We start from the raw sequence: 23,779 nt of genomic DNA on the forward strand, positions 1-23,779 counted from the left end.
AGGACAAAGCCAAAAGAGAAAACTGAAAACAAGGGGGGGATGCCGGAGAACTGAAGGGGAATCAAAGATACTGCGTGAATTTGAGTGAAAAATCGTACTTCTACTTGAAGTCATAACACAGCCAAGTCTTAACAGACCTGAAACACATATTTATATCATTCCACTGGACTTACACCTCCCAGAAAAAAAATAAATGAAAAAGCAGACTAATGTAAGACTGTTTCTGCTGCAAGAGCAGAGAGGAGAGGAAAGAGAAGGAAGTAGAGTCCTGATAAGGTCTTTCTGACTGAATATCTGTCTTTTGCATTGATAATTTACTCGGGGGTAATTAACAGTGAGTGGATTATTTTTCTAATGTAAGGAAACAGGAGGGTATTTATTTCCAATTATCATCACAAAGTCGCCTCGCCTATCCTGAGTTGCAGTGATGGAATAAGAGTCTAAACGCATCTACACTGTCAGGAATCCTGTTGAGGATTAAACAAATTTGCAGCTTAAATGCCGCTGTAATTGTCATCATTATGTATTTAGTGTGGTGTCCTCAGTTTGTTAGAGGTCCTGTTGTAAACGAAGTGCTTTTGTCCATGTCGGGTGGGTCTGTTGGCAGGTTTTGGTCGGCAGCATAGGTTACCACGATGATCTAGCCCTGCTTAAAGCGAGCCTGCTTCGTGATGCTAGAAAAACCCGAGTTAAACCGAAAGACTGCTGGGTCACCCAGTAATCTTGCTTTTTGATACAGGCTCCTGGCTTCAACAAGGCTCGTGTTTTGAGCCCAAATGGTAATAAATAAGTAAGTTAGAAGTTGGAATAGTCTGTACTCTGAGTCAACTAAGATATTTTTCAAAAATACATATTTTCTCTCATAATGAGCCTGAGCGAGTGAGTAGGTTGTGCCATTCAGTTCACTCTGGTCGTAGTGACCTTTTTTTTTAAATAAAATTATTGGTGACTTGTGATTTGACATGAAAAACTCATTTAAGAAGATCTTTGTCAAGTAATTTACAAGCGTCTGCCGAAAAAGCAGGGCTGTAACCAGACAGACAGCTGTTGGGTGTTATGCGGTAACACCCCTTCTCAGCTCAGTCCAAAGAGGAAATTCATTAAGCCGTGATCCCATCTCCCCTGTCACAGAATAAACCTCAAACTTCCACTTTCAGATTCACACTGATGCGTCTCAGATGGTTTGAGCGGGTTTCAAGTCCTTCCTTGAAACCGATAATACTTCAAACTACTACTGGCTGCCTCCCTCAAAACCTGGCTGTCTTTTTCTGAAACTACACTCGCTGTTTCTTTAACTTAGCTGGATTACAGCGCACATTTTCTGCATGTGGTAATTGATTAGACGTTGTTAGAACAGAAAGGTTTGCTCAAGTCAAACCCTCTTCATGGTCAAGTTTAACAATTGCCAGACAGTAAAAAAAAAACAACTTTATTTTATCCCTGGCAGCAATATATTACAATTATTGAATATGCCTTCAGGTGTCCGTATATTAGGTCTTTTCAAATGAGTAAGATTGTGCAGACTAATTGTGTGGATATTGTGAAACTGATGAAAAATTATGACAACCACTAAGCTGCTGTTGGATCAATTCCTCCGCTACTTATACTGCTAATGCTGCAGCTATTATTCCGTCCGCTGAAATAATGGGACTATCCGTGTAGTAGATTTATTCAACATTTTTTCTTAAGATTTCTTAAGACACTTAGATAATCCTTGCGATGACTATGTATGTAACTATAAGAAAAAAAAAGAAAAAAAATATATATACACATAACAAATAATGTTTGTTCTTTGTGTACTCTCGTGTTATCTCCCTTCTCCCTATCCCGCATGCTTTTCGCCATCCCGTCAGCAGTTTGTTTTCCTTTTGGCCTTCTGCCAGCGGCTTGTGCTCACGGTGTCGTGATCATAACCCCGTAACCATGTTGTTACAGCACACTGTAATTACTGTGGGCGCTGCGTAATTTGCAGTTTGTTTCCCTTGGCTGTGCAGAAAATGTTGCATTGTAGCTAGCTCGCAGGTAGTTTGCCAAATTTAAAATCACAAGTGACCCAGAGCTGGTGGGCATGGATTCACAAGTAGTTTGTTTGTTGGTCAATGGGTTATCCGGCGTCCTGCCCAGCTAAAGACTTTTTGCGGTGGGGGAAGTCAAAACGAACATTTGTCTCCAACATGTTCGTACTAGGTAAAGAAAAATAAAACCGTGAGATAAAATTAAGCTTTTGTCGTCAGTGTGTGTTCTTCAGTGCTTTCCAGGAGATATTTTGCAACGACAGTATTGGCGCACCTTTCTCTCACCCTGCACATGCTTCCTCTTCTCTTTCTCTTCATGTACATTCTCTACAGTCTTTCAACCATCTGAGGGCATAAGAAATACTTTCTAACCGAGCGGCCAAGATGCCTCGTTAGCTGTTTGTAAACATTTTTTGTATTTTAATTTGGCTTGAATTTGTCCCTCAAAAAAACAAATATAGCAGAGCTGGGCATCACTTGAGGGCCATACAACTTTCCATTCAGCTTTGAAGTTGTGTCCTTTTGTAAGGCCAGGGTACATTCTCAAACCTAATGATGAAAGCAAACATGTTCAGACTGTGTCGGTCCAGATATACTAGAACTGCAATAGCAATTTTTTCCCTACCCCAAGTTTGATATAGGGTACAGCCATTATATGTTACTCACATTGTTTTCCTTTTACTTGTCTTGTTTCCCTCAGAGCCAAGAAGAAGACCAAGCCCTTGAACCTTAAGATCCATAGCAGCGTGGGCAGCTGTGAGAATCTGCCCACGCAGCGCTCACCCCTCCACAATGAACGATCTCTGCGATCCTTCTTCTTCCCCTCCTTCATCCCTTCCACGCCTCCTGTCCACGCTGAAACGCCCTCTGCAAGTAAGTGAACTCTTCTTTTTTAATCAGCTCACACTCAAGCATTTATGAAATGAGATTTTTTTTTTAAACAACTTTAATATATCTCTTTCATATTCTAATCCCATCTGCTTATTTAGTTCTCAGGCATTGTTTCATTTCTGGGATGTCATGCTGCTCTCTGCCTGGATAAGTAAAAAAGTCTGGTGAACTCTGGGGTCTGAAACTGAACTTGGGTTGAGAGATTATCCACATTTTTATCCCCAAATTAGTCTGTGTCATCTCTTCAAAGATGAAACAGTCGGATCGCATCTTAGTATATTTCTTACCCTTGTCCTAAAATAAGCTTTGCAACACTTGTCTAATCTAGTATTCCACTTTGCTGTATTAGTCTGCCTTGACATCTTGGTACGTAGTGATTAAAAAAAAGAGCACTCACGTGCTTTAATCATTCTTACCAACATAATTCTTTCCGTTAAAAAATACTGAAGTACAGCTCTGTTGGAAAATGCAACAAATGAACAATCAGGCTGTGCCATAATGACCGGAGGTGTGTGTTGCTGCACATCGGCGGCCTTATTGGCTGATGCATTATGGGCACACTGCGGAAGCCATTAGACTGAGGAAGAGATGGGGAAAGGCAGACAGAATAGAAAGTAATGGAGGTCGTGCCAAAGAAAGGAGTGATGTATGGTCGTCACTTAGTGTTGTGGAGAGTTGTAGACCTTGACTAACAGGTATCTGGGACACGGCAGTGCATATTTTTGGTAGCGGCATGACATGGAATAATCACGCACCGTATGTGTGAGGGGACCCAGAAAAAAAGGGTGCATTTGATTGAAAAAATTCAGATGTGGAGGTGAAAGAGCACCCCGGCAGGTATAAATTCATTTCCATAGTCTCACTTTCTAATGTATGCATGTGTATTAAGAGTAGCAGAGCAATTACACTAAGGAACACTGCCCCAAACCATAGTGGAAAGGCCTTTCAGTACGATTTTCTAATGAGGTACTCTATGCAAAGGATTTGTGCGTTGTAATCATTGGCTTTATCAGTGGTTAATAAATCATTTACTAATGCTTCAATTGGAAGCCATTAGTAAAAATAAATCCTAAGAAAACAACCCCTCACGTCAACGTTTGACCTCTGATCCTCTGGAAAAGTGCCCCAAAAATATACCTATAACTTACCAAAATCAATTTTTTAATACATTATTAATATTCACAATTTAGGACTTAAAAGAATTGTTGTAAAAAATGCTTTATGATAAACAGTGACTTAATAGCTTTTTCTGTTGGCGTAATAGAAAGTGACCAACCAATTGCAGACTTATTGGTTAATGGTTTGTTAAGGACTCGGACATTGATGAGTCACCACTTAGAGAGATTTGTATCAATATGGCGGCCCCCAAAAGGTTACTAATAGGTTTTAGCTGTATTTGACCCTTTTTGTTATGTTCTCATCCCCACCATGTTAAACTGCAGATTTGGGCAGCAGTGATTCTAGGTCCTTTATATTCTTCAGGTGTGATGACATTATGGTATTTGTGCTTCTCGCCAAAGTTTATGTTCTCTGCTATTCAATTCCAGATTGGAACACATGATTATACGGCTAAATATGAGCTTTCCAGGCATAAGGAGCTGCCGTCCACCGGACTTCAGCATCAGTCTTTTAAAACTGTCAGGGGACGTAATTTGGATTATATTCTTACTTCGAAAAGGGAGTTGAATAAGAATTATTTTTCATGTACCTAAGCTCAAATATCACCCGTCCAAACAAACCACACTGGTGTCATTCAAACAGTGCTGCTAATGCCACCATTGTCATTGAGACATAAAGGCGCCTTGCCACATTTAACTTGACATTGTTCTGAAAAAAAACCCCAACTTGACACCGGAAGTACTGGTGTTGAAAACCCAGGTTTTTATGGGATTGGGAAAGTCAAGTATCTAAATCTGAAAGTTAAACAAATAAGGACATGATATTTGATCACAAAGCAGTAAATAATGCTCATAACCCTGCAGTCCTTCGCAATGAAGCCATCTCAGGTCTCCACCTGTATGACGCGGGAGTGCATACTGACAACCCACTGAGCTGGATTCTTCCAAGTTAACAGTGTCTGCTCCAAGCTACAGCAGAGATAGCACTTCTTACGTAGATGGAGAGTTTTTAGGAGGAGGTGCGTGTTCCTTTTTTTTTTTTTTCATCCTGCTGTACTAGAAAGCATTATTAGACCCGGTGGATATCGCAGCTCTGTTTGGAAACCTGCCTGTATACCTAAAATCCAAGATAAGCTCTCCGCTGTGGACAGCTCTGAAGGTTGAAGGAGTCATATATTGTTTTATATGCTCCCTCGGGCTCTCCGGGAGCAGTCGCTCAGCAGTATCACCTGTCAATTCTCACGTAAATAGGAGGTACGTCTCTGAGGCAGGCCTTATAGTTTTGTCAAATACAGGCTAGACTGCCAGAACACTGTAATCAGACCTGCCTGATCCCTTACGTAGCATAACAAGACTATCAGGCGCTGATCTGTTTGATCAGCTCCTCTGTCTGTGTTTATCAGATTGTGTTATTCAACAAAAGCAGCGGCACTGATAAGATAATGTTTCTCTCTGCCTTGTCTGTTAATTCACCACACCTTGTCATTGTTGTTGTCTGTACTGTCATATCATCAACATTTAACTTACACTGCGTAACATGTAATCTTTCAATCCCTTAAAGCTGCAAGTTATTGTTTTTGTTTTTTTACTGAAATCCACTTTCCACCCTTTCATTCACAAATATTTCTTTTTATTTAGGTTTTCAATTTTCTTACTTATTGGTACAATTTTTTAACGTTTTTATCCAGACGTTAGAGTTGTATGGTTTGGTAAAATGAGTAAGAAAATGTAATGCTATGTAGCGGTGTGTATGTGACAAAGTAGGACTTAATAGTATAGAAATAGTGAAACATCTGATCACTCAGTGCTCATTGTGCTTAATTGTAAAAAATGAATAACGAAGAAATGATATGTTTTTTCTTTTTCTATTATAGCCCCCCAGTTGGCCTGGGGATCTCCAGCTCTTATTTTAGGAATGGCATACATGTTTGTATGTGAACGCGTGCGTGAGCCTGTGTACAGGCTTGTATGAGCGCCCCGGGCAGCCAGGCTAAATATTCGTACCGGGTCTGTGCTTGGGATTATGGTGTCACTGCCGTCTCATGCGTAAGGACCCTCCAGCCACCAGCCTTAACATTCATCTCTAGTCATCTGAATTCAAACACGTGGCTGAGTTGACCAAACCTGTCTGCTCAGGATAGGCCAGTACCCAGTCGGAACTGAAACGTCAGCACCCTCCTAACATTTTGGTCGGCTTTCCACCTCCAGATACTGTTCGTGATAGTCTGGTTACGATTTAGTTAGATCGCATAAACGACTCACACCAGTGTATCTTTGCTCGGGAGGTCTTTGGCACATAGTTGGATTCTGTAGAAAAGACGCAGGTAGTTTTGCGTGAAATCTAAAAGAATAAAGCTGACATTATTCTATATTTTCCTTATTGTAAATGAACCCAATGGAAAGACCAAGACCCACAATGTGTTAGTCCATTTATTACTACTTTTTGACTTTCCCCCAGTTCCTACTGATTCAAATCACACACACAATCACAATCAACACAAGAACTTCTCTTAAACACAAAGTTGTTCTCGTGGCGTTGGAAAACACCAACTTGCCGAAGCCTGATTAAAAAGAAATCAGTGGTGGGCAAACTGATTAGCAATCCAGTCCTGGTAGAGAACGCTTCTTTAAAGGCCCTGCGCATAGTAAACCCACAGAGTTGATTTCACTTATTGTGCAGGTGTGCACAGAGTGAGCTTGTCTGACGTCTCCCTGGCTGTGTCGCTAATCACTCCGTCCACTATTCCCTGTATAAAACACTCTGTAGCTTACTCGAGAGCGAGCAGTAAATTAAAAGATTTTGAACAGTTACTGCTCGAATAATCATCATGCTGTGGAGACATTTTTTGCTCCGTTGCGGGAACCTTTGTGGGCACTATATAGTACAGAAATTTCACACTCATAATTTGGATGCCCAAAGACAGTGGCGGACAGAAAACAGAGTGCATTTTGTACACAGCCACTGACTCTCCTGTTAGCGTACATGGAGTTGTAGTGAGATCCTGTGACCTCCCATAACAAACAGTATACTGTAGCTATGATCAGCCAAAATAACACCTGTGAGGGCGTGCAGGGCGTTTAACATTTACCTGTTTAGCTCCCTGTTTTGTACCCTGCATTTTGCTCCTATTATGCGCTCATAAAATGCAGTGGGGAAAGAAGGGGTTGTAACCTGGACCGTGGAGAAAGAAGAGAGACCGTTGCTTGCAAAAACTAAAAATAATTTAGAAAAGCTCATCAAAACATCGACAGAAGTCTGCAGAGAATGAGCTTGAGTGGTCGTGCCAATACAGGGAGTCGGGTGGGCTATTGCACTGGTAAACCCACGCTCATGTCCATTTTCTCGCACAGTGTCTGCTTATGTCTATGTATGCGCAACAGAAGTTTTAAAAACTTATTTCATTTTTGCAAGCATGAAACGTCCTATTGGGTTTTTTGTTGTGTACCCCCATGGTCAACTCGAATGATACATTTTCAGGTTTCAGTGTTGTGGCACTTGCTCCAGATGTTATGATAAATCATTGTTTGTCCAATGTGGAAAGTTATGGTGGTCACAGAGGGACATTTTCCACGGACAGCTCACTGCGAGGGCCTCAGGCTGTTTGAGCTCACGCAGTCGGAGCGGACAGACGCCCCAGCTTGTGATGCACCAGCCCTGGGACTGGACCAACACACACCTCTGCTGAAAAACTGATGTGTGTGTATGTGTGTGTGTGTGTGTGTGTGTGTGTGTGTGTGTGTGTGTGTGTGTGTGTGTGTGTGTGTGTGTGTGTGTGTGTGTGTGTGTGTGAGAGATGGAGAGAGAGAGAAAGGGAGAGAGAGTGTGGGAGTCTGTGAGTGTGTGCTTGTGGATATAAACGGCTTAAATGTTCTTCATGCGCCTTGTGCATAACTCACCCTGTTTATTTCTACATGTGTTTTAATGACGTCACCCACTTTCCCTAACCTCGCGTCACAGATCTCCTAGCAACCGAACGTGGCACCGCATTGGAGGTCCCTCGGAGAATTGGACGATAAATAATGGCTACAAATAACGGCTAAATTTAAAACAGGGTGAGAAAAAAGGAGCTATCGCAGAAGAACAGTTGAGGTTGGCGTCAATTCAGAATTTCAGTAAAGACGCGCAGTTTTATGCAAATCCTGGTAATTCTACCATCATTTCATAGAGTTATAGGTCTGAGGAGATGGACGTTGACATGCTGACTCATGGAGAGCCAAACATATTCAGTTTTTTGTTTTTTTTTGAAGAGTAGGCAGAATAGAAGAGATAAATCTTGCTCTTAAATGCCCTCATGAAAGGATATCTTTACTTCCATAATGTAATGCACTTTCCGTTAATCCTCTATGATTTTGTATTCTGTTCTGTATTTTTCTCGGTAAACCAAGACAATTTCATTTAATGCGAGGCCCTGGATTGTTCAAAAATGTGCAGTTCATGTCTTCTCCTGTAGCATCAGGTCACCAGTAAAGAAAACTGTTTTCCAGGTGGTAAAGGTTTTGCACATGGGACTTAATTTACTCTATTTCTGGTGCAAAGCTCTTGTCTCACTCCACCTACCGAAACCCTGCAGAGGAGGTCATAAATTCCAATCAATAAGCAGGTGGACTGGTCAATAGTTACTATGTTCGTTCCTAGGAAAGTAGGGCAGGTGTTAGAAACGGTGTCACAAGTCAGAGAAGTCCTTGTGAAGACTTTACTGCTACTGCATCTATATTGAAATGCTGTCTTTTTGCAAAAGATCCCACCGATCCCACTCTGAACCTGGCAAACTCTGCAGCGAGAAAACGATAAATTAGCCTTTAGTCTTGTCACCGCGGCTAATCCAAACAAACTGCTTCAATAGCCAATTAGCCAGCAGGGTAGTGTAAAAAAGCAACAGGCTTTAATAACATTCAACCAGCCAACAAAGCTTTCCTCTACAAATGACAGAGTACGAGGTAAAAGTGTTCATTGTGTTTGTTCATGATGCATTAAATGCTGCATGCATGTTTGAGATCCCATCTCTCAGCATCACTAAGCATCTTTCCAGTCCACTTTGGGATCCTTATTCTAGCACTTTTTTCAATTTGAGAGACAGAACAGCTTGCGGGTGAGATAGCATCACGGTTGAGACACGGTCCATTCCTATTCGCGTCTAATGAGATGGCAAATTTGTGTGTTTACCAAAACAATTAGCCGTTCCTCATCAGTGGTGTCCAAGAGCAACGGGCCTCTGATGTAGCTGCCAGAAGATGCATTACGTCACTTGAAAGCCCTCCGAAGTGTCAGATTGGCCTCACCGCCGAAACCTGCTCTGTCTGTCGGTCGGTGCACTCTCCTGCGTGCTGTGAGCCATTTGAGTTCTCCAACTGAGGAAGTGCCTACCGAACCATGAGGCCTCCAGGCATCATCTGTTCTCCCATTTCTCCTCCCCCTTGTCTCGCTGGCACACTTAAACCGCCACTCTTAAAAGACTCCCACTACCTATAAGGCCTTGCAGAGATACTTGTTTCATCCAAGATAATTGCTGTTTTTCCAGCGTTGGGATTGCTATTGTCATTTTATCATAGGGATTTTGTGTGTGTATGTGGGTTATTTGTAAATGTGTCTGTGTGTGTGTGTGTGTGTGTGTGTTCTCGCTTGTCAGAGATGACAGCACAATATTCTGCAAAAAAGGCTGATCGGCGTGTAGCTGTTGCCATAGCAACTGTGCAACCTGGCTTTGTCTCTTGTTCATCGGAGGAGTTTTTTTTTTTCCTCACACAGGGATCGAAAAAAAAAAACCCCTCCAGTTTTTTCCACCCCTCTCTTAGTTCCGTTCTTGCTGCAGTTCAGTTGTGCGCTTTCACCTTGTAGAAAGTCTCATGGATGAGGAGCGATGAGAATATAGTGCGCAACAGCCTGTAACATATCGCTCATATAACACTCATGTGCTATAATGCAGCACACTGAGCAGCAAACGCCCCCACACATTTTTTCACAGTCCTGTTCACTTCTTCTGCTATGTACCATCATGTCAGACTCTTATTTTGTTAAACAGGCTTCAGCTTCTCTTTAAAACTGTGTGTTCTCGTGTCGATTATTAATGAATTCGTTTGGTATTCCCGTCTCAAGCTATTGATTATCTCTTGATAGTACCGCGTCAGTTAGCTGTTGATTGCGTTCAAGGATTTGGTCGAAGCTTTCATCCAAGCCGCCAAACTGCTACACTCTGCCCATGGAGCTACAGAACCTTGATGATTCTGATAATGATGAGAGTAGGTGGGGGTGAGACGACTAGATGACAGTGTCAAAAATTAGATAAATTCGAATTTGTGTGTGTGTGTATCTTTTTTCCCGTGTTGTATGTATCTTGTGTTTTTTAATTGTCACACGCTCCACTCTTTCCTCTTTTACCCGCAGTAAAAATTTCTCCTCCGTGGGGAATAGCAGTGTTTAGCACTCAGTCAATCACTCCGAGAGGCATCTCAGCATCTCCAACGTCAAATAAACTATATTTGGCTCTAAATAGGCTCCTAGACCTGGGTACTCTTTTTTATCTTTGTGCACATACACACACCCACCCACCCCATGTTTAACCCACACACAGGCAGAGACATATATTCCTTCGTCTTTCCGTGTAGTTGTCTTTTTAACCCACGAGAAAAATACACACACACGCACAGCCATGCACTGGCGCTCAACCCCACGTCCTGCTGTGTGTCATGTGGCCGGCCAGTGGAGGAGGGGAAAGGAAGGCCTAGGCTTAATTAGGCTGAGGCCAATAAGAGAAGATGGAGGAGGACACTGTTGTCTGGCGCCTTGGGGTTTCTCAGCTCCTGCAGGCTCATCTGTCACACAAACACACAGACGCACACAAACAAACACACGCATTCACACACGCATGTAGAAACTACCCACCCCATTTTGTTTTGGTATGTTGTTCTTGCATGCCCTACAGTTTTCATGGTTTTACTTTGTCTGCATTACTGGATGTTTATCAAAACATATGTGTGAGAGCATGTGCTCGTACATGTGCCTTTATTGACCTTCAGCAACACTCACAGTTTTGTTTCTCTTCCCCGGAATGTCAAATGGCGATACCTACGGAGATGCTGGGAAGTTTGTTGCGTTTTTACAAATGTTTAAAACTCTTCCACTCAGCATTTATGTGGCATCAAGGCCTAATGAGATATCACGGAAACGTCAAAAATAACGTGATTGTGTCTTTTTTTTTTTAATGTTTTGCTATTACACCTGCAGGAAAATAGAATGTGTCAAGTCTAAACTGTTGGAAAAAAGCATGACACTGCTTTTTAGGAGGAACATTGGCATCGAAGCAGCGAATCTTAAGGTTTTTCTCAAGGTCATGGGTTTAAACTTCACGCTGGTGTAGATGTTGTGGGGGTTTTCAGATGGTTGGGAAAGGAGAATGTTTGATTTCGATGACATTTATTTTATACATCATGATTCCAACATGATTCCAAGATGTTAAAGTTGTAATCCTAACAATTTCAGTCCCGGTTGATTTGGCGACACCTGTGTTTAACCGGGTAACAGCAAGTCCAGTTTAATACTTCTTCTTCCATTACTCCCTTATAAAAAAATTTAAATTGATTTACTGACAAAAAAATGTGGGAATGACTTATCTTGTTTTGTGGACGCATGAATGATCGCCATCAACGTTCACCGCGATGACAAATGCAATGTGCTTCCTGTGACTGCTTTACAATAAAAAGGCATCCAGTGTCATTTGAATGCTTTTTAATGGGAAGCAAGGCAGTGGGACGACAAACCAACAATTAAATATCCACATCAACACAACGAAATACAACAAAACAGATGAATAGCTCCATTATAATTTTAGTCATCATCCTAGTTGTAAAGATCCCCTGACCTGAACTGTGATTTAGCCGCCCAAGGCCCATTTTCACATCAAAGGCACAAAATCAAGTCCTTGTCATAAATGCTACATGTCTGTTGCATGTCTGAAAGTTTCTGTCAATTCTCAAGTTTTTGATTTTTTTGTTTTTGCATGACTGGCATGTGTGACCATGTGTGTACGACTTTGTTCTCTTGAGTAATTAGTGACGTATACCTACACCTCCCCGTTCTCAGAGGAATGGTCGGATCATCAAAGATTGTCGTGACAGACAGACGACACAGTCATCAACTATTGTCGCCGAAGACAGGCAGCGATCTCATCAGCACACACACACAATGATAAACAGCCCTGGCCACGCCGCTGACAGGTCCAATCATCTTCCAGTCGCCAACAAGGCCGACAAGAAGCAGATGATGTCAGTTCCCCCTCTTTATTGAGTTATCAGGTTGATTGAGTGTAATTGAGCAATGCATCGGAGTGCAGAGAGCCTCTGGAGAGACTGGAGGAGGCGGAGGAGGGGAGGAAGGGTGTTTCAGGAACCAGGAAATACTATAAAGCACCAGGGCCATGTGATTAGCACTGACAACAACTGACGATTATTAGCTGCCTCTTAATCAGCTAATAAGACTGGTTGAGCCCCTCACCAGAGGAGAAGTTTGAGTCACAGGAAGATTTCTTATCTTACCTGCTGTCGTCAGAGCTCAGAGCATCTGCTTCAGTCCATCACCAATAATTTTTTAAGAAAGTGGAGACATAAACTAGGTGCAAATTGCTACTAAGTCTATGACTACAGTGAGTACATACATAACGCCAATTACAAGCTTGTGTGAGCTAGACTTTGTTCCCCTAAAAGAAATCTCTTTTAATGAACAAAACACCATTTAATGTTACACAAGAAAGCATTAAGATCAATACCAAAACAGAACATACTAACTCTGAACAATGCTGTCCAAAGGAAATTATGTATATATTTTTTTTAAGTATTTGGATCAGATTTACACATGTTTATGTGTCGATTTAAGGCCACCAAGTCTGTGGTGGAGACACATGCAGAACAGCATCACACTTGCTGGAAGTGCAGACGTAGTGAAAATCCCTCTAGGAAGTCTCACATCAGTTAGTAGAGATATTTGTTCGTATGAGTCTTGTGAAAGGAGGCACACGGGTGTAAGTCAGTAGCACTTAGGAAGACCTTTGAACGGAGTCAGTCCTAAGTCAAACAAGACTCGACCTGAGTCCAGAATATACTAAGTCAGGCTTGGCAGTTTCTTGCCATGGGTCTCAGGTTTGTGTGTCAGTACGTTTAATACCCAGCTGGATCTGAATGGATCCAGGCATACATACATACATACACAGGCCAAAATGTTTTAAGAAATCAGTTAATTTCAGTAAATGCTATTTTTTCTCTCAGAATGTGATTCACAGCTATTCACATCTATGAAATTGGCTGTTATGTTATTGCTCAGTTGGCTGCAGAGTATTTTGTTGGAGTAGGTGAAAATAGGACTTACATTGACTGACATTACATTCATTCTAGGGACATTAATATAATATCGCTGCACTTTTTGACCATGGCTGCTTGTTAATTGATAGGGCATCATGCTGCTGCCAGTGTTTGTAGTGCTCTCTCTGTTAGGCTCGGTTTCGGTCAACCACAAATTAGGTCAGGTCTAAGAACAGGTCTGACTGTCAGGTTTGGGTAGGTTTTCCGTGGGTCTGTTTTGGATCTCTTGTTCATATCAGCGTCTCCCTGCTGGCATCCATCAAAGCTACATTACCCAGCCAGGCTAAATTAGCATAGAACCAGAGGTGTCCAGCAACGGTTCAAAGCTGCGGTTCTCTCATGATGATGAAAGAAGAACCATTATTGCCATTGCCTGTGGTACCTTGGCTTTACCCAATAAGGTTAAAGAAAGCCAGTGAGAATACTTCTGCCACCGGTCTCTAAGAACAGTTTTCATCTGAATACTCCAATCCACAAGTCTTCAAGAGTTTTCTAGGAAGAACATTGGCACCTAAGCAATCAATCTTAATGTCTTTTCTTTTTCCTTAAAATAAAAACACATTAGGAAGAGCATATGAATATGACAATTGACAAAGATGTCCTCAAATCCATAGACAATTCATTTTTTGGGCAACATTGTGGGGATTTCCACCTGAAACCAGCTGAGATATCTTTCTTCTCTCAGCCTAATTGAAATGAATCTCCTCTGTCCTCTTATATGGAGATCAATCTCAGTGCACACCTCGACCAACATTTCCCTTTTCCTGGCATTATGAGTTGGATGCATTTAGGAAAGAGCTTCTTGTAATTGTTTGTTTGCTTACTCTTTATTCTCACAATTCCCTGATTAATTTTTTTCCTCCTCTTCCGCCTGGACCCCCAAACACACAAAAATCTCAAATCCCCTCTGCTTCTGCCTTCCGTCTTCGTTTCCAGCTTAAATAACATAATACTCATGAATAACTTTGCATAGCGGTTGTCAGAAAATTACTCAATTATTACACAAATGACTCGTGAGACTCTTCAGCACAGATTCTCTCATATTTGTATCCTTTCCTCTTGTCTTTGGTTTTATTTTGTCAATTCAAAGCTGCACATTTGTTGACTTCAATTCTATACTGGTAATGACAAGAAAAGGCAAAGAATGAGAGATGGCACAATGTGCATGCACATGAACAGTTTATGCAAATTTATGCTGTCTCTTTAACACCAGTTTATTCTACAAGCATAGACATACAAAGCACCAACCTTAAAGGGGAAGTCCACCACTGATTTTACACATTAAAGACTATTTACAGGTCTTTGGGAGTGCCACTGCATATGTGAAAAAAAGGTACGTAAAGCCATTCGTGGCTCCAGAGGGAGCTGTGTAAATTGCCCCCAAGTGATGTCATTGGAGTCATTGCTGGTCGGGGCTGAAGTTTGATAATGAAAAAAATCTGGGGGTGTGGAGTGACAAAGAAGTGAGGTTACAGACATCTCTAGCCTGCTCCTCATCTCGAGGCTCAAGGCTACATTAGCTTTTACCACCATAACACACCCGAAATTCCAATTAAACTTTTGGTTGTCAATGTGCATTGTGGGTAATGTAGGTTTTGACAAGGAAGAAGAAAGCATGGAATAAAAAAGACAGCATCTGTGGTTCTGCATCATCGATTTCTGCATTGATGATGATTATAGGAGTGCAAGGCTAAATCGGTGGAGTATTCTTTAAGGCAAAATTTCAAAGGATGTTGGTGTGGTGAAAATTATACTCTTCCACGATTTATTTCGGTTGACTGTATTTGTTAATTTCTAAATTGTCAAAAGTGTTATATATATAAATAAAATAAAATAAATAGGCCTGTCATACGTGGGTTTTCTGCAGAAATCCAAATAAAACACAAAAGAACAAAAACGATCTTGCGTGATGCACTTTCCAGCGTGACCTATGATTCGGTCAGCTTTTTTCACCATGGCTCTTTTGTTATTGAATCATTGTCAGACGGCTCATCATAAGAATGCGCTATCATCTCAGTGCATATCCAACGCATCCGACCGCCTTCGCTAGCAACACTGTGTAGGCTGCCATTGTCACCATGTGTTGGGCTGTCATCGCAGGCACTAATGGACCAAGCATTTGGTTGTGTTCCTCACAATGGAATACAGGTAGCACAAAAGTAGCCTTATCATATGAGATATCACTGTGTACATATTCAAACAATTCTAACAGGCGGTTCAAATGGGACGTTGACATTCTGATTCTGTTTTCAGCCCAAAGGCCTGTGAGGGTGCACGAGAAAGAGCTGTCTTTCATTCTATGTTACCTTATATCGTCTTTGTTGTTGCCCGATGTAAAATGCTGTACAGGCTGAGTTCTCTTTATAATGCACTTCCTTTAAATACATGTCAGAATGACTGCTCACTATGTACGTATGCCCTGTATGTATGCATCTGTTTAACTATTGTGATGCTATGATATGCAGGCAGCTGATTGAGTCTGACACCAAAATGTCTGTTTGTTGCTACAAAATCAGTTCATCCTCTGAGATGCCATATGCGCGAAATGACTATTAAATGCAAAACATTTAGTCCATTCTGAAAGACATTGTGTCAGTATTACCATTTACTAAAACTAAAACTAAGATAATAACAAACATAACAACCTTCCCTCTCTCCTGTTTCATCCTCTCCAGACACTCTCTCAGTGCCTCGCTGGTCCCCACAGATTCCTCGAAGAGATCTGGGAAACTCAATAAAACACAGGTAGGCCTAAAAGAAAGTGTGTGGGTGGGCGAGTGTGTGTGTGTGTGTGTGTGTGTGTGTGTGTGTGTGTGTGTGTGTGTGTGCGTGTGTGTGTGTGTGTGTGTGTGTGCGCGAGTTTGCCTATGTGCATACACTAATACATCTGTGATAGAATGCCAGTTCCAATTAACAAGGGCCTCTTACATAACTCATCTCGACTCTTGGTATCTCTTTGTCTTTCCTTCTCGTTCTCTTTCGCCCTGCCTGACTCCAAACAGTAGTGATCTAAAAAGTAAAACATTGCCGTATTAGTTTTGGGACCTCAGCAACCTCCAGAACGTGGGTGTTTCGCCTGCTGGAAGTCAGAGAGGTGGAAGGAGAAGCTCTAGGCATCATCATACGCAGCCAAACTGAATGCAAATGTAATTTATAGAGGCTTTATTTGAAGATTAAGGCTGGTTTTAGGAGAAATGCCGCTATTCCATCCAACAATCTCCTTGACGTGCAAATTTGCATTTTTCTAACTTGTGCTCTTGATGGCATTGTTGGCCTCTTAAGGTAAGTGCAATTGCGTAGCTGGTAAACAAAGCACCACTGTGGCTTTAGGGCCTCGTCTGAGCTTAATGAGCATTTCTTTATGCAGAATCTGCCCTTAATGTCACATCATCATTCATATTTGACAGCAAGGTCCACTAAAGAATCCGTCAGGGGTTGGGTGGATTTGTGCCTCTCAATGGAGGCAAAGGAGGGGCCTAATAAAGAGATCTGGATTCTGTCAAACTGCATTAGTCACCTGCCATTAGCCAGCCAGCCCCACTGCTGGCATGCAGCCGTCGCATCAGTAAATACAGCCAATAGTCGCATACGTGCTCAGACCGCTCAGACTCTCTGTGCAGGGAATTGGTTACTGCAGAGCACACCGTGGATTTGTTTGACAAGTGACTGTGTTGGACTCTTTAAGAGTGATGGGGGCCTCCGAGCTCCCATCCCTTGGACTGATTGTATTGATGTAAATCTCACGGCCTCAGTCCTGCGCTGCAGAGCGACTGTCTAAGATGTTCATTTGCACAGGGTTACCGAAGAAATGAAAATGAAATGGGCCCAAATTAAATCAGCAGGTGAGGGAGATTAGGAAGGTAAACACTTTCACTGAAGTTGCTTCTTCGGGCATCTGTTATCCTCACGGAAAGGTTAGGCAGGGAATGTGAGGCCTTCTTTGGCATAAGCTGTCTGTCAGAATGAGAGAACGTTATGAAAGGCAAAAGGTCAGAAGCGTCGTTCACCTCACGGTAATCCACAGCTCCGTCATGTCATATAGATGTGCAACAAGCTGAAAGGGATGTCCTGACTTTTTTAAATGTCCTTAACTCGTTCTCTCTTCTTTTGCCTGCAGGTTTTCCACAAAGTATTGGATGTCCCAGACATGCATAGTATGTGGGAAGGGAATGTTGTTTGGACTGAAATGTAAAAACTGCAAGTACGTAATTAAGAGAGTTTTTTTTTCTAAACTATCATTCAGTCCAGCATTGGTAGTGATTTGTGTCTGCTCCCGCACGTTTCCTGATATCTGTTATTATTTTGCTTGTTTTTTTGTGCATTTCTTTTTTTCTTTTTTGATTGGTTTTCTCGATGACACGTCGATGACACAAACCCTTTTGTTTTTTGTCTCACTTGAATAAATTAGCAACTTTCATCTCTTCTCTGTTTTTCCACGTGTTAATGCTCCTGCTTTGCATGGGTTTCACTGCTGTGTAAAAAAAACAAAACAAAAAATAATAGCGACAGCAAGACAAACGCTAATCAAGTTTCCTTTCCTTTTGTATGAATTCAGGCTGAAGTGCCACAACAAATGCACCAAAGAAGCCCCACCTTGCCATTTACTGATCATACAGCGAGGCGGACGAGAATCCTTTAAAGGTATTGAGGCACTGAATGCACCGAATGCACCTCGACGCGTGTTTATGGGCAGGCGGTTTTCCTCTTCCAAAATAAGACATGCACCTCTTGCTATTTGAGAAACAGGCCTCCCAGTAGTTCCAGAGTTTACCGATTTACATGTTGTCATTCCCCTGGTTTTGTTCAGTGGAGAAGGGATTTGTGGGGTAATTTGAGCTGTCACCACCACCATGCAAAGCTAGCCATTGATGGTCAGTAAATACCTTCAAAATGCAGGCCCACCGCTTGTTAAACCACAATGTCACATTTTTTTACACTTGTGTTTTTTGTTTTTTTTTAACAGAATATGGGATGTGTGGTTGTGGAGGCTTTGGAGCACCTGTGACAAAGGCAATGTAATGACTCATTTAGCAAACAAATGGTCAGGCACAAATTCTGCTATTGACCAGAAAAAGGAACTATCCCAGTCTGAAGGTCATTACCGTGCCAACCCCTTGCAAAAGAGGCAATAGCTTAACAATGAGTTGTGTTTATGTGGATATTCAGTGGATTAGGACCGGAACGAGATTTCTAGATTTTAAACTCAGCTGCTCTCTGCTCTCTGCCCTCGTGATTATTCATAGAGCTACTGAAGATACTTTTTTCCTCAGCCAAGCCCCCATTTAAAAAATACTGAAAGGGCCTCTGCTGGTTTAAGTAGATAAAAAGTTATCTGCTGATTAATTAAGGCACTTAGGGTTGACAAGTGTGATTGCGTCATGCACTGTTTTTACTGACAGAGACAGCACTGAAAAAAATTCCCATTATCTGCTATTGGAATTGAGATTCTTTTGTTCTTTCTCTGCCTTCCCTCCTCCCTTTCTCCCCCAATAAGATCACCAAGGAATAACTCAAGGTAAAGAACACTAATTAGACTTCTTCTACTGTACTTTAGTAAGCAAGAGTGACAATTTTCTTAATGACATAGTTTGCTTGAGGAAAGTTTTTTTTTTTTTTTTTTAACAAAGTGTCTGTATGTGATAACAAATGGATGGTGTTCAAGAAAGGGCATTTTGTTCATTTTTCACATTAGAAGCAGGTCCTGATAATGAGTTTTTCCTAATTTTACTGAAGCTATTAGGTGAGTATTGTTTTTTTTTTTGTTTTTTGTCTCCCACAGTGTTACATTGTTCCTCTGTGCTTCTTTTCTGCAGTAGCTCGTCTGGTACGGACCGAATCAGTGCCATGTGACATCAACAACCCGCTCAGGTACACAGACCTGCACATCAGTCAGACGCTCCCCAAAACCAATAAAATCAACAAGGTGAGTGTAAAAAATAAACTGTGTATTGCAAATTCTGTGTAAGCTGTCCTACATGTCACATTTTTTACATTTTTGGGGGCTAAAAAATGGTTATGAGTCATCCAGTCTTTCTCAGGGGATTGTGAAACCATGCAAAAATAAATTCAGCAGTATTACTATTTACACAGATGGGTTTGTTTTCAGCCACCGGATATTTTCCAAACAGCTTATCTAGCAATTTCTGCTCAACTATAGTGGTAGAACTAGTGGAGATGCCGGATTTGAGGTTTTAAGAAAGGTGAGTCTGCACTTTTTCACTGTTTTGCCATCACATCTAATTAGACATTAGGACATAATCAGGTGATGTTTATACATTTTTGTTGCCATTAGATATTTCCTATGGGATGACGAATGAACAGGAGATAAATGTACGTATTCCTGCATGTGAAGGCAAGTGGCAACTCTAAAATATAACCTGACACAGCATGGAACTTATTCTCAATTTTCGGAGGTTTTAACACGTGCAGATCTTTAAAAGGGCTACAGGGGGGCTTAGAAAATCAGAATTGGAATTAGAAATTAGAATTTCCTGGAAGTCCTAGTGACACCAAGAACGTTTTGGTTAGGTTTAGCCACAAAAACTAGATGGTCAGGTTTATGCAATCATCGTGGTCTGGGTTAAAATAAGTACTTAGAGTTTAGAGGTTAGAGGATCAGTCACATCGATACACACGTGGTTAAGATTGTGGAACAGTCATGGGTAAAAAAAAAACAACAGAAAACGATGACCATGGGTTTGAAATGGGAAATGAAAGCCCTGCCGGAAAGTCTTGTCTTTGGGCAACCCATCCATCCACCCCAGCCTCTTCCAAATGCAGACTCTATACTACTTCCTACAGCTGCTAGAGCCTAACAATAAAACAGAACTATTGGTTGTAATAAGCTGCTTGTACAGATCATCTATGGGGTCATTTTTTACAGTTGGACGGTCTCTAAGCGACACAATGACCAGCTTCATGATGATTGTGATAAAAATGTCTTAATTCAGTTCAGTGAAGTGCTTTTATGTAACTACTAACTCCAACTAAGTTGCAAGGGGCTCCGGGAGCAAATGTATGACTACAGTTGAGCCCGCATGTGCAGACACATGATTAAATACAATGCTTAAAACTTAAATCCTTGTTCTGAAATTTAATGTGGGAAAAAAAAAAAAAATCCGACTAAGTAAAAAGTTAATGTTGGCATCACGAGGATATATGGGCACTGTCGGTCGTCTCTGATATCTCCCACGTGGCATGCCTAATTTGCGAAGTGAATTTTTGCAGTTCGAGGTTATAAAAGCCTTGATTATATCTGTGTTTAAGTGATCAAATATGCTTATTTTTAACCTGAAAACTGAAAAACAATTATTGTTTGTGCACTGAAGATAACTGAAAATATAGTCCTGCCTAACCTCTGTGTTTTGCAAATGTACTGATGTAAATACACTTTTAAAGAAATTATTAACTTTTGCCTTTCAGTTTTTGATTTTGTTGTCTGGTGCTTGTACATAAATTACAGACCTGTCAATCAGTGCAGCAGTAATAGCAGGTTCTAATCCTGTGTTTTGGTCATACTTAAATGAACCCAAAACTAAAGAGTCTACTTAAACTTTTATTAAAAAGTGGATTTTAGGCTCAAAGTATCCAGGGTTCTGTTTGAACTGGGACACACTTTAGTAAGGGTACAGTTTCTCGCCAACTTCAGCTACTACGCACGAGAGAGGGGTAACACACATTGAGCAAATAGAAAAGGAAAGATATTTTGTATATTTTTTTTTGGCTACATTCATAGTCAGTCCACACGTTCAGCAGCAAACGATAGTAATGTCATTGCCATTAGCTATTTATCCCACTTACTTAAATCCTTTGGACTGATGGTGCGATTGTTTCAAGGATATCAAAGAGATGAGAATAACCACAAATATCACGTTGCTTAGCAACCGGATGTCATTTTATTTGGGAAGAAAAGTTAAATTGTAGAGTTGGTTGTACACCAGTTTTACCTCATTCACATTACAGATTGCGTATACTTTGCATCGTTTCAGACCATTTTTCAGAGCATAAAAATGCATTTCCCGCTTTCCAGGCAGCCATTGATTTTTGGTGGTGTCCAAAAATCAACTTGAGACTTGCTTAGGAACATAATCCATCAAAATGAAAAGTTTGTTTTCTCAATGTTCTGTCAAATTATCATCACGTTGCGGTTAACTGTTGGAACAGTTTTAAAACCTATAACTGTTGGTGCATTCTTGGATGCTCTGACATCTGAGATTTAAAGAGTTGACTTTTTTTTTCCACCAAGTTTTGCTTACGCTTGGTCTTTTGGATTAAATTTTCAGAATATATTTAATGAAGAGCTTTTCAGCAGAGTCAGTGCAATCGGGAAAGACTTATTGAAAAAAGTGATTATTATAGAAGTTATTACTGAAAGAAAGTGGTAGACAGACAGGCTTTGGTTGTTTAGACTCCACTGTGAAATCATTATCTTTAACCTGTATTAGAATTGATAGAATTTGGAATTAGACCTAAAAATGAATCGGTAACAAAGAGACTTTGTTTCTTCCACAAGTTACATCTTCAGTTGGAGAACTGAACAGAGAAACTGATTGTACTGGACCTTGACTTCAGTGACAGTCCGTGAATGGCTGTGGTGAACATAGGAAGTGGCAAAAGCAGCTCAAAGAAGAACTGCTTTACATTCTCCCAGCAAAAACTTGAATAATTACCCGAGGTCTTGGTGAGACCAGATCGGTTTAAGTGAACAGCTGGAACACTAAGAGTCAGCCAATATAGTGAAATATGCACAAATGTGATGGAAATATGAATGTAAAGTAGTTTTCCTGATTCAGCTTTAGCTAACTTTATGTCCCTGCATGTTGGTGCATCCTTGAAAGCACCACTCAGGATAGCTTTGAGAGTGCTTCCTTCCCGACACAATAATAGCATAACTTTGTCGGAAAAAAAGAGGCAGCACATTGCTCATTGTGATGGATTGCCTCTGTCACGCAAGTTCCAAGTCTTTGCAAGCTGAAATTAATGAAAACACACTGCTGCCTGGGAGGTAGAAAATCAATCTAGGAATTTGGTGGTATGATTCAGATCGAGGCTAACAATAAAGTAGAGTTCAAGCATTTTGTGATTAACAGACTAAGACTTGCAAAATCACCAATATTGAAGTTTGAGTAAAGCGTCTCTCTTTTCTGTCTCTTCTCAGGATCACATCCCGGTTCCGTACCAACCAGACTCCAGCAGTAATCCCTCATCCACCACCTCCTCCACTCCGTCCTCTCCAGCTCCTCCCCTGCCCAGCAGCGCCACGCCTCCGTCGCCACTACACCCCTCCCCGCAGTCAGCGCGGCAACAGAAACAGTTCAACTTGACAGGTATGAGACTGTCCCGTCGACACTCAAATTTAAATATTTGACAGGGTTATCAGAGAGGAGGCAATAAACCCTAAGCCTTGACTAAAAGTTAACCAGGATATTAATATATCCAATGTCCATCCCACATAAAATAAGCTTGAGAATAGTAGAAAAAAAAGACACTCCTTGTAACTCAAGATTTTGCCTCATAATCTTTACCTTTTGAAGTTTTCTTCAGTGCCAAAAGTAACTCACTGACAAATGTCTGTTTCCATGGGCGACTTAAAACAAATATAGGCCAAAACAATTAAACAAAACAAAAAAAGCACTTACTTTGTAGGCCACAGTTAACTTACCGATTCCACGGCAACATTAAATTTCCTGTTTGCATCCACCAAAAATTATGGGAACTGTGGTTCCAAAAAATTAGAACATGAATATCCCGAAAGAAAAAAGCAAAAACAACAGATGTGCAAATCTGTGAGCATACAAGCAGACAAGAATTAAAAGCAACAGCCATGCTAACAGCTCTGTGAGACCTGTATTTAGGCACAGTAGTGCTTAGACCTAAATGCTAATGTCTGCATGCTAACCTGCTCACAGTGACAATACAGAACATAAGCAGGCATAATGTTATCATATTTACCTTCTTAGTTTAGCATGTTAGCATGCTAACATTTGCTAATTAGCGCAAAAGACAAATTGTGAAATGTCAGTTTTGCAGGTATTTAGTCAAACCAAGTATAAAACCAAGTATGGGACAAATTTTGAAGAAAAGTCTGTGCAAAATTTCATGGCAATAGAATCCAAAAGTTGTTGAGATATTCTCTCAAAATCACAAATTTCAACCTAATGGTAGCACTAGAGGAAATATCCGTAGGATACATTGTGAATGATGAATGTCGGTAAAATTTAATGGCAATCCATCCAAAATTTGTTGAGGTATTGTGTTGGACTGACCGACAGACGGCCTGACACTGCCATTCCCAGGGTGATACTGCTAGCAAGGCTAAAATCTTTTAGCAATTTCATAAAACTAAGCAGTCCTAGAATATGTACAACTCATGCCCAACTTACATGCAAATGAACGGCACTTCTGACT

At 41.0% G+C, this 23,779-nt stretch overlaps 1 protein-coding gene across 1 annotated transcript in view; it reads left to right on the top strand.

Annotated features, from left to right (window-relative positions):
• Window positions 1-23,779, top strand: part of ksr2 (kinase suppressor of ras 2) — a 96,178-nt gene that overhangs the window by 47,778 nt on the left and 24,621 nt on the right. The window contains exons 5-10 of the mRNA XM_040154335.1: window positions 2,716-2,888; window positions 16,048-16,117; window positions 17,490-17,573; window positions 17,928-18,013; window positions 19,189-19,295; window positions 22,530-22,698. Coding sequence (XP_040010269.1) covers window positions 2,716-2,888; window positions 16,048-16,117; window positions 17,490-17,573; window positions 17,928-18,013; window positions 19,189-19,295; window positions 22,530-22,698 — 689 coding nt within the window. The remainder of the gene's footprint in view (window positions 1-2,715; window positions 2,889-16,047; window positions 16,118-17,489; window positions 17,574-17,927; window positions 18,014-19,188; window positions 19,296-22,529; window positions 22,699-23,779) is intronic.

The sequence above is a fragment of the Xiphias gladius genome, chromosome 19 (assembly GCF_016859285.1).
Source record: "Xiphias gladius isolate SHS-SW01 ecotype Sanya breed wild chromosome 19, ASM1685928v1, whole genome shotgun sequence".
Classification (NCBI taxonomy): Eukaryota; Metazoa; Chordata; class Actinopteri; order Istiophoriformes; family Xiphiidae; genus Xiphias; species Xiphias gladius.